The sequence below is a fragment of the Labeo rohita genome, chromosome 5 (genome assembly GCF_022985175.1).
Source record: "Labeo rohita strain BAU-BD-2019 chromosome 5, IGBB_LRoh.1.0, whole genome shotgun sequence".
NCBI classification, from domain to species: domain Eukaryota; kingdom Metazoa; phylum Chordata; class Actinopteri; order Cypriniformes; family Cyprinidae; genus Labeo; species Labeo rohita.
In genome coordinates this window covers 41715574-41728080 of record NC_066873.1, presented here as the reverse complement: position 1 = coordinate 41728080, position 12507 = coordinate 41715574, and the positions used below count along the sequence as shown (strand labels likewise).

Here is a 12507-nt window from a genome sequence, read left to right as displayed (position 1 = left end):
GCAGAAATATTACAGATAAAACGTATTGGAAAATTTACAATTTGTTTGTTGGTTTTAATAAATAACATCACATCAAACGTTGGAAAAAACTAATAGAAAACTGAATTTTATGTAGATTGTAATGATTTTATACGTTGAATCAAACTGAACTGGGACACAAAATTATAATGAACGCTTATAAGTAAAATTGTTTAAAAAACAAAAAATAAAAACAATAATCATCACGTCAGTGACGAGATAATTCATATCTTTGAAAGGACTGTTCAAAAGAACCGATTAGTAGAAATGACTCGGACTTCCCATCACTAGTTGTCATGGTGCAAAATTTCGCGGTTGATGAGATTGACGCTGATTGGATGAATCACTTCTTCTACAGTATTCATGAATCTGTGCGTTCTCTCATCGCCCCCTTTCTACAAAGATTCAGCTCTGGCAACCTGAGGTAATATAAACACGAATCAAAACTTGATTTTTAAAGACTATATATATATATAGTAATTATATAATTATATTCTATTATTAATATAATATAATTCTGTTATTTAATATATAATAAAATTAAATGACGCCAGTATTAGCACAAACAGATATACACATTTACAAATAACACGAAGCCTGTATTAACATCGTTAATACTTTTGCGTTCTGACATTATTTTTTAGAATGGTTTTATTTTTTTTTTATTTTTGTACTGTTCCTTTATTAATCTTGTTGAACTGTCTATATGTTACGGCATCACTATATATATATATATACACACACACACACATATACATATATATATATATATATATATATATATATATATATATATATATGTATACACATATATATATACACACACACACATATATATACATATATATATGTACATATATATATATATATATATACATATATATACATTTATATACATATATATATACATACACATATATATATATATATGTGTGTGGGTTTTTTTTTTTTTCCTAAATCCCTTACAAAAGCCATATAATTATATTCCACTGACCTAAAATAGACCCTAGATCACTGGTCGACAGACAACGCCATGGTTAAAAGGGTTAAAAGATTATAGAACCAGTTGGACAGCATCTCATCTAACAGTTAATTAAATGGGGGAAGAGGGAAAATCAGGACTAACTAACAAACATTTGAGGTCACATGAATGTCTATGAAATGCTCAGAGACAGTGTTTTTATAAAGATTTATTGCAGGCAAACAATGCAGTAAATAATATTTACAACTATAGTAAAATAAACATTCCTTTATATGGGATCCATGAGATGTTGGTGGTGAGTAAAGTTCTGTAAATCACAGTGGCGGATGAATCTGTGTAAACTCCCAAACCTGTTCTGAGCTCTCCTCCGATTTGACACACTTAACATATGTGGAAACTTTATTCCTGCATTCGAAAAACCTAACACACTGTAAGGTCGGGGTTCCTTTGTTCTTCAAACATGTGCATAAACTGAAAATAAAACTCTAAAAAGGTTCAAGGAGAATCTGATAAAGGAAGAACAGTAGAATTTTATTGTCTTAAAACGTTTTTTTGTCTTTAGTCCTCTGCTTTTTAACTCTACATGGCAAAGCCTTTGAGGAGTAAAACGCGAAATCCAGTTTCTCCTACATTTAGTTGGATATTGAGCAGTTAGTTTGCAAACAAACCACACGTACACTTGATGATGCTACTCTTCGGCTCATATTAAAAATCTCACTGCAAACTTTTTTTGGGATGTTTGACAAATCAGAACACGCATAAAATAAACCTCACAACCCAAATGCCAAACCGATGGCAACTTGATGGCCTGACGGACTTGTCAATTATGCTGTGTTACAACTAAACAGTAATCCCAGCCAATAAATCAAGAGACATTTTAGCCAAGAAGTGCTTGCTGAGAAATTAAATGAAAAATCAACCGAAAACATTCTTGGTTCCGCCCGCTCTGAAACATTCCAGCTGGTCGGGTGTGGAGTCAATAGGAGCATCTTGCAGTCTCTCATTTCTTTCTTCTTGCATCCGACTCCATGCAAAACCTCTCAAACGCCTCCTCGATCTCTGGATCCATTTCATCTTCATCTGTGCAGAAGCTGCAACATAGAAGTATTCCTTCATAAGCATATGGAAGCTTATTATAAAAAAAGACAAACTACAAAAAGGTAATTGCGACTTTTTATCTTACAATTCTGACTTCATTCTCACTGATCTTAATTTACATCTCAATTCTGTCTTTTTACTTTGCAATTCCGAGTATATTTGGAATTTGAAGACAAAATTGTGAAAGATCAACTCAAAATTCTAAATATAAACTTAATTTTTATATTTAATTTTTAAAATAAAAAAATTAAATTGTGAGATATATACTTATAATTGCATGAAAAAATAGGTATTTTCTGTCATTTATATTGAACACAGAAGGTACTTTTATTCAAACATATGACAAAAAAAATAAGCAAAAGCTTAAATATTTACATTAACTTTTCCTTTAATCTGCGATTTTGTCTAAATCATCAATATAACAGTGGATTAGTGTACTATGAAACTATGAATTGCTGATTACATCCATGTACTCCATTTTCTCTCATAATGCATACTGTACTGAATACAGAAAGTTCTTTTAAAACCCTTCACATGAATTGCAGTCTCCCCCTGTTGGCTGGTCTTTGTTAACTGCTCACAGCCCATCCAATGGGCTGAAGACTATGCTGAATAAGACCGGCAGGTCTTGCTAAGCCCCCCTCTCTCCCTGGACTGCTGACTTCACTAAAATGAGCTCTTTGACTCTCCCCAGCATCATTGTGATTAGGACAATTACTGGAGTTTGAGCAGAGAGGATGGTCACACCAGGGGTATTAGAGTTAACTAAAACTACAACCATAAATATACATTTTGTTACTTGAAATAAAATAACCTTGAACTGAAATAAAATCAAATATAAATTAACAAACAAAACATTTTTCATTTAGTTGACATACTAAAACTGAAGATGAAAGAAAACTATATAGCTATAATTTAAAAACCAAAACTAATAAAAACGACAAAAAAATAACAGCAAAAACAAATCCCGCGCACTACCAAAATATGCAAAAACGCTCAATGAATACCCACTGAGCGTTGTTATTAATCAGTGTTCCTCTGCAGTGATTGGTCACAATGTCTTTTTTAAATGTGGTTGAGTATGCAATATGTTTGAAAATACCCAATGAAGGCCATGCGACCGAAACGTCGTAAATAAACGTTTTTGATACTTTTTGCATATTTTGGTAGTGTGCAGGATTTATTTTTGCTGTTCAGTTTTGACCTTTTTCGTCTTTGATTCTTACGCACATACTGATTGCCATCAGGTGTGCAGAGATTAATTGTTAAAATAATGAATTATTAAAACTTTAAATTCAAATATGAATTAAAAACTGTATTTTATATCTGTGCAGCAAGCAAACAAGACTTTAGATATTCTTAAGAATACTTACGAATCATTTCCATTCTCTTCATATGCATCAGGAAAGTAGTCTTCTCTGTCTAGAATCTCCTGATATTTGTCCGAGTATTCTGTGGTGGGGGGAGAGGGAAACAAAGGACCGATAATCAGAATAGTAGATAGATGTAAATACTGTACTACATTATTACTATAAAAAAAAATATATAGTACACTTCAATGGTGCCCAACAAGTTGAATTTGCAGCTGAATTTTTTTTTTTTTTTAAGAAAATGACTGATTGTTTCACTAGATAATACCCTTATTCCTCAACTGGGTTTGTGCAGAGCCATCTGATGCTGCACTGAAACTGCACATTGGACCTTCAACCCGTTGGTCCCCATTGAAGTCCTGGAATGTTTTCCCTCAAAAACCTTAATTTTATGAACATCTCGAATGACAGAGTTAATTATCAGGAAATTTTTAGTTTCTGACTTTCTTTTAATTTAGAACCCAAACATGGTTTGTGATATTTGTGATAGTCACCCGCTTGATAAAACTCAAGTCGGTAGATGGGTCACAGCAGACTAAAAACACTGCCGATACTAACCAGGATCCGCTGCTGTGAAAGGTGTCCCATCCGCTGTGTAGAATGTTGGTTCATTCTAAGGTGCAAAACCATGACAGACCATTAAGAGAGGCTACACAGCATTAATACTGTCACAGATTACATATTTTACTGCAAAACACATTAAACGGCATTACACACCATAAAGTAGTTGGGGTCATTGTCAGGTGTAGCATCACTGGCTACAGCAGCGGTATGAACTCGACCCCAGTTACTGGACCGCAGCTCCACCAGTTTCAACAGCATCTGCCTAACATCTCTACAAATGTACACATAAACATCAATAAACACACAGATACTGTAAGCAGCAACAATGCAATTGTACAGCTCTCAACAATCTAAGAGCGGTTCACACCGACACTGATATTCAGCAACAAAGCAGGTGATTTCCAGCATCATGAGCAACAACAAATGTTAGTGAAGCAACTCAACTTCATGCAACAGTACCAGTGTATTTCAGTATCATTATAGTTATATTAATATTTTTAAATTATATTTTTATATTTTGTTTTCATATTAATTAAGTTTTGCATTTGCTGTATAGTTTTAGTTTTCTAGAATTACCTTGATATACTGCATTCCTAAATGTTTCCAGAAACAATCAACCGTTAGTGAACCGTTACCTTACTCACTCACCGGCTACATTTGGCATCCAGCAAAATTTCTTCAATCTTCTTGATTATCTCATCCATGTCTGAATGGCCTTTCTCCTTCCATGTGTCTTCCAGAATGGAACCGCTCAACTTGTCAAATCAGTACAGTAAAACAATGCTAGTCAACACCAGCAGCTTAAAACTGCACTATTATCTGCAGATTAATTACTTCAGTGCTTTGAGTTGCCTGGCAATTCCAAAATCTTTGTTTATGTCAGTATTAAAGTCACTAATGATCTTAAGTTGTGTTTTGATGTCACTTGATAACTCCTACAGACTTGCTCTGACATTTGCTCTAAAACAGTACCATTTAGTGTATTTGCACTGTATAAGAAGAGGAATACTTCAAACCTTGAGTAATTTGACAGCACACATTAGGTTGGGGTCTTCTGGGTGAGAGAATAATGCGTTCAAAAGATCCTTTAGGGCTCCCAGTAAAATATTAGCTCGTCCAGGTGTGTCCTTTCCACTTTTTATCTAAAAGACATTAAAGAATTGAATAATTGTAGTAGTTCATATGTTTGGAAACAGAATAAATATACAGCTCTGAATTCAAGCAAATACATATGTTAGGATTTATATACTACATTATACAAAGAAATAGATATAATACATCTGAACAAATTACTTAACTTGCTTAGACGTAGCAGGTCAAGCTCCACTGTTGGGTTTATTTTGTAATGATAATTATCTGACAATATGTGTTATTATAAATTCACTCAAAAAAAAAAAATTTTTTTTTTTTGTTGTTAATTTAACAAATCTGAAATAAAAATAACTAACTACATAAATATAAATGTTGTCTTTGTTTGAAGCACTAAATGTACTAATTGGAAATGAATTAAAACTTACAATAAATTAAATCTAAAAAGTAATATTTACAAATGACAGAAAAAAGCACAAAACTACAAACTAAAAAATGAACTAAAATTAAAACGAAATCTGATAATATCAAAATATCAAAACCATAATATGAAGATTTCATTTGCAAAAAACAGATATCTCAGTTTTTAACAACAATCAAATAATGTTTTTTCATTGTGCATTTCAATTAATCTCAATCAAACTGCAGTTAAAATAAAAAAAAAAAAACAGCAACTAACACAATAAAACAAAAACATGATAACATCATAAAAACATGATTTTTGAAAATTAAAAAAAAAATGTTGTTTATCCGAGTTATCTGTTTTTGCAAATAAACTCTTCATATGTAAATAATACTAAAATAACACTGTACATTACTTAGTTCATCAGACAGCTTTACAAAATAAATAAATACAGGATTAGATGGATATAAATACTGATTTATACTGGTTAAGAGACCGTATTCCAGAGAGCTGTGTAATCATATTTTTAATTGCATACAAAATAAAAGTGTATCTAATAAATGTAATTATTATGTATATATAAATACAAACAAATTGATGTATATATTTAAGAGAAATGTATATATAATATAAATACAATATAATAAATAAATACATATACTTATATATATATATATATATATATATTTATATATATATATAAAATAATTACACACAGAAACGCAAACTTTTATTTTGTATGCGATTAATACAAGGGTTTGACAGCCCTAGTAACAAGTGAAAAGCACTGGTTGTGAACTGACCTCCAGGTTAAGGTAAAGCTCCCCCAGAAACAGCACATATGAGTGAAACCTTTTCTGGGTGTCTGGATCTCCTCTCACAGCCTGCTCCCTCTGCTCATACTCGGTTCGACACCTACATAAACAAACAGAATGGAGTTTAAATGAAACTAACAAAAATGAGAGTAAATGAAACTGAAAGTTAAGGCTAAGAATGAAAAGGAAAGAAACTGCTGACTTTGAGAGCCAATGTCAAGCTGTTAATCATGAAACACCCAGAAATGGGTTCTTGGGAATCATAATGCTAAACCTAAATTTACTAAATTTACCTCTTCAGCAGCAGCTGTCTGAAGTTACCGCTGGCTGGACTGAGACGGATATAATGAGACAGATGGTTACAGAGCCGGGCTCCCGTGTAGGCAAAGTTAGGGATAGACGTGGACTGTGAAAAACAAATGTGGGATGGATTTTGTTACATCATCTTAATAATAACTGCTAAATGCATTATATTTTGATCAGTACACAGATTAAAAATGGTACCACAGTAGTATTTTGCAAATTTCTGTTCTGCTGTTTGGTTCGAAAATCACTACAGCACTAACGCATGATTTGAAAATTAACCATTAATTCACCAATTATAAAATTTACTTTTTAATATAATAATACCCAAGGCATTACAGACATTGAGCACGCAAAACTTATATTAACACGTACAGGTAATATTACTTGTATAAAATAAATATATGGATATATAATGTAGATCGTACATTGTATCGTTTATTAGACAGATATTAATAAATAGATTTTTAAAATATTTTTTAATAATTTATTTATTTTATATATTTGAAAATTAATTTAGAAATATAATTTTGTATTATACCCAAATCAAAAACCTCGTTTTAAACGGTAGGATTTAAAGAGACAGTTCACTCAAAAATGAAAATTCTGTCATTATCTGAAGTTATTATTATTTGAAAAAAATAAAAATAAAACGTCAACAACATCATACAGGTTTTGGAACAACGTGAGGGTGAGTAAATAATAACTGGTGAACTACTGCTTTAAATAGGACGTTCTCATGCATTTTGACAAGTTCCTAAACAAATTCATCATCAGAAAGTCATCAGAAGCACACCTGTACGTAGATGAGCTCTACCAGCTCCTGGAGAATCTCCTCTGTAGTGACCCAGCTGTTCAGCATATCTGTGATGTAATCAATTTCTGACTCAAAGGATCCCGGAGACGAGTTCAGATGGATTACGAAATCCTGAACGAAGTCAGCCAATGAGGGCTCAGCGTAGTATCCTTCAGATTCATCTGAATACACATCATCCTAAAAAGAAAGAATGTTAAACTAATACCACAATAAATTCACACAGTGTTTAAAAAAAAGAGCCACGCAGACTCACCTGGAACGATGGATAACAGCCCGGGACAAATTCGGGTGCGGCAGCAGACAGTGTGGAGTTTTTCACAAGTGCATCTGCACCACTGCTGCTATTGTGTCCTGGAGGAATAGGGGATCTGCTCTCTGGTTGACAGAGAAATAATGCTAAAAATTCAGCTTGGAAATCAAAAGAATAAATTACTTTTCTATCCATCCATTCATCCATCCATGCATATCTCTACCCATCTATCTACCCATCTATTCATTATCAATTAACTATATTTATCCATTTTTCAGCCATCCATCAACCATCTTTACATCCATCTATTCATGCATCCATCCACCTATTGACAAAACATCCATCCAATAATCCATCCATCCATTTATCATCTATCTACCCATGCATCTATCTACCTATCGCCCAAAAATCCATCCAATAATTCATCCATCCATCATCTGTCTACCCATGCATCAATCTATCTATCCATTTATCCATCTATCTATCTACAAAAAATCCATCCAATAATCCATCCATCCATCATCTATCTACCCATGCATCAATCTATCTATCCATTTATCCATCTATCTATCTACAAAAAATCCATCCAATAATCCATCCATCATCTGTCTACCCATGCATCAATCTATCTACAAAAAATCCATCCAATAATCCATCCATCATCTGTCTACCCATGCATCAATCTATCTATCCATTTATCTATCTATCTATCTATCTACAAAAAATCCATCCAATAATCCATCCATCATGTCTACCCATGCATCAATCTATCTATCTATCCATTTATCTATCCATCTATCTACAAAAAACCCATCCAATAATCCATCCATCATCTGTCTACCCATGCATCAATCTATCTATCTATCTATCTACAAAAAATCCATCCAATAATCCATCCATCATCTGTCTACCCATGCATCAATCTATCTATCCATTTATCTATCTATCTATCTACAAAAAATCCATCCAATAATCTATCCATCATGTCTACCCATGCATCAATCTATCTATCTATCAATTTATCTATCCACCTATCAACAAAAAAATCCATCCAATAATCCATCCATCAATTTATCATCTATCTACCCATGCATCTATCTACCTATTGCCCAAAAATCCATCCAATAATTCAGAGGTTCTCAACCTTTTGGAACTAAAGCCCCCCCCAAACCTCCCCTATCATGTCGCACGCCCCCCCACCCCCTCCAACAGATAGATAGATAGATAGATAGATAGATAGATAGATAGATAGATAGATAGATAGATAGATAGATAGATTTTTTTTTACTTTTTTTTTTGGATTTTTGTACTTTGTTATACTTTTCATAACTTATGATTTTTAAAATAACTATTATGAGTTTTATAAAACTATATAAAAAGTATTATTTTACGTGTAAAGCATGTTGCATTTCATTCGTTCTTTGCATTCTTCAAGTATTCGCATACTGTCCGCCCTATATAATATTCAGTACTATTTAGGGCGGATGTTATACGAATTTGGAAGGTGTGGGGGGTCTATAAAGTCTGTAAGATTGTACATTTTACATGCTAGTCTGCATTTTAATCTTAAAACAATATTAAGAGTATAGTTAGTTAAAATGTTTTATTTAATTTTATAAATTAGTCCATTTAAAATGTTATAAATAAGTCCGGGCTTCGGGACAATTTTCAAGTTATAGTTCAGACTCAGGCCGGGCCTCGGGTCTGTTTTAGGCTTCTCCTTATTTTGATATTTTATACATACACCAATTATGGTGATGAAAACAAATTTCCGCGCTGGTGGAAACAACACGAGACTTCGCTTTCACTTTCGAGACCGACTCGGAAAGCGTTTAGTGTCTCCGCCAGCAGCAGCAAATCAGCGCAGCTCGAAGATCCGCGTTCAAGCGCACGCAATAGGCTGAAAATGCCACAAAGCACCAGCAAACGTAATTACAATGAATGTTTCGGGGAAAATAAGGGGATATTTTAATTATTTATTAATAAACCAGTGTTTTCAGTGTTGCAAGGATAAAGTTGCCGATCCTGACTCGGACGCGCCTTTAGAGAAATGCATCTTTACAGATTACATATAGAAAGAGTTTTTGTGACAGAGTATTTGTTTTATTTCGTTAATTAATCATTTCAAGCGTTCTATAGATATATGTATCATGTCTGTGAGGTATGCATTTGCTGAGTTTCGGTTCATTTTGTGAAACGCTCCTGTTGAGGCAACAGAAAACGCATCATGTTTGTTTTCTTTATTTAATAAAAGCACCTTTTGCAACGTTTTGTTGATGCTTTGATTGCACACAAATAAAAGTTGACCCTTAACAGTTGCGAAAGATTGAGCAAAAATGACGGAATATTTTAAATTGTTTCCACTGAAAAAACAATGCAAGTCATCGCGCTGGCGCCTCAGTGTCCTACAGTGCGCCTTTAGCTTCCACTCTCCGCACAAATTTGGGTATGCCTCTAATAGCGCACATTTCTCTAAGTTTAACGTTGCAACTAACATTGTTTTATACTTGAACTCTTTTGGGCCTATATCTATAGATTTTATTTTAAACAAGTCATGATGATTTGAGAAGGCAAAATTGATCAAACAGTCCTTACATTAAAAAAAACAAAAACTTTAGTCTATATTAATGAACAAAAATGCTCCAAACGTTTTTCTAAATTAACGTAACAAAATAATGAAACGAAATAAAATCACTTTACCATTACATACAAAACTGAACTTTCGATAGATGAAACAGTAGTATAAAAGAGGAAAAAGACGGGCTCGTGCCGATAATTCTGAGAAGCTGTCGGACAAGGGCCGGTCTAGGAAATATACATGAGGCCCGTGCAGGGCTTTAATGAACATTTATCCTAATACTTTAATTATTATTCAATGTTTGCAACACAGAAATGTAACCTATACCGTGTATCCTGGTCGTAAAGCTTGTTCAAACAAAGGTTAACTTACATGAGCAGAGCTCTCTCTGAATCAGCGGTTGCGCGAAAGCAGGTTTAAATATTCCGATGTGACTGCGATTTCAAAGGTTTTATAGGCATGGCGAAATCATCATCATATAGCAGTAAGATCGCGTGTGTTTGAATCGAGATCGCGACCTTTCAATGAATAATCCATATGAGTCTATAGGCTATGTATTTTTGTATGTCAAAATTTGCACCAGACGTCAAAAGTTACCCGCGCCCAGGCCCGGGCGGCCCCCCGGTTCCGCGATCCATGATTTGCGCCCCCCTTCCGATCCCTCCGCGCCCCCCCAGTGGGGCGCGCCCCCCCTGTTGAGAACCACTGCAATAATTCATCCATCCATCATCCATCTACCCATGCATCAATCTATCGACAAAAAAATCCATCCATCATCTGTCTTGTCTACCCATGCATCAATCTATCTATCCATTTATCTATCTACAAAAAATCCATCCAATAATCCATCCATCCATTTATCATCTATCTACCCATGCATCAATCTATCTATCTAACAAAAAAATCTATCCAGTAATCCACCCATGCATGCATTTATCCATCTATCTATCCATGCATCTATCAATCTTTGCATCTATCATCCATCCATCCATCATACTGGCTGTCTGTTTTTCTATTACTGCCTATATATCTAGAGTAAACTTTACCGAAATGTTAAAAATAAGTTTTACATTGTCAACACATTAGTAACTTCATAAACATGGACCATCCATATACGTTTTCAGGTATTTCTACTGCCATTGTTTAAAAATCAGCTTAACCTTAAACAAACAATAACAAACATCTCTTTATTATATGCATATATGCATACATACAAACATATTCAAAAACACATAAACATAGATGTATATATGCATATACATCTAAACGTCGACTAGCATTAACTGTCATCGACTGAAGTCACTCCACCACAGGCTAATTAACCCAAATGGTCTGCTTTGTATAACCCAGGCTGCCTCAAATGGAGGACTAGGCACAAAAAGAAAGAAAAAAAATGTACTTATATATCCCCCTCAAAGCCTCCGACACATTAGCTACTTCACAGAAACAGTTATTAGCGGACTAGCATGTCAGCTAGCGCTGAACTTTACTTCACCTGCGCCGCCGTCCGACACCGGAGGAGACGTCCGCGGCTGTCTGAGCGGCTCACCCGGGCTGAACAGTGAACTTTTGATGTCTCCAGCCTCGGATGAGGAGGAGGATGATGGTGTGCTGCTGTTGTTGTTGTACATGATGTTCTTCTCGCTGATCTCCCCCGGCCGATCACAACCGTCCGTCGTCAGACGCGAATAAACACACGGATCAGATCTCAGTGGGCCGTTGAACACTACACAGGCAGCTTCACTCTACAGTCTGCTTCTCACTTTCATGTTTACTATTTCTGTTTCTGGCATCTGTTCCTCTGTAAAGCGCTAATCACTTCCTCAGTCATTCTCCAGAAATACCAGCTGATCAGAGGAGCACTGCCATCTATTGGAAATAATTGTCATCCTAGTAAAGAAACGTTACAGTAAATCATGGCTTCTCAAACAGATGGAGGCTATTTTAAGCTTTACTGTGACAAAAAATGGCATGGAAACTATAGATAATACAGTTATCACGTATTTTACATAAATAGGGTACAAAGTAGGTTAAAATATATGTTTTTTAAATAGTCAATGAAAAAAACACTGGCTTAATTTTTGATTTTATATGAGGCTCATCATTACAGCATGTTGGGAACTTGATAAAACATAAATAAAATTTAAAATGTAATATTTATTTTATAAATCAACATCAAAATTGAACATGTTTATAAAATTTTACATAAACAAAACTGGC

The 12507-nt window shown here is 34.2% G+C and overlaps 1 protein-coding gene across 1 annotated transcript; it reads right to left on the bottom strand.

Annotated features, from left to right (window-relative positions):
* Window positions 1–1188: 1188 nt before the first annotated feature.
* paip1 (poly(A) binding protein interacting protein 1) lies at window positions 1189–12156 on the bottom strand. Its single transcript, XM_051110743.1, has 11 exons — window positions 11783–12156; window positions 7713–7834; window positions 7439–7636; window positions 6633–6745; window positions 6328–6439; window positions 5049–5174; window positions 4681–4787; window positions 4186–4303; window positions 4027–4081; window positions 3472–3550; window positions 1189–2091 (listed from the first exon to the last, which is right to left on the bottom strand). The coding sequence occupies exons 1-11, from the start codon at window positions 11916–11918 to the stop codon at window positions 2001–2003; spliced, it is 1257 nt and encodes a 418-aa protein (XP_050966700.1). The 5' UTR covers window positions 11919–12156; the 3' UTR covers window positions 1189–2000.
* Between the last annotated feature and the right edge of the window lie 351 nt (window positions 12157–12507).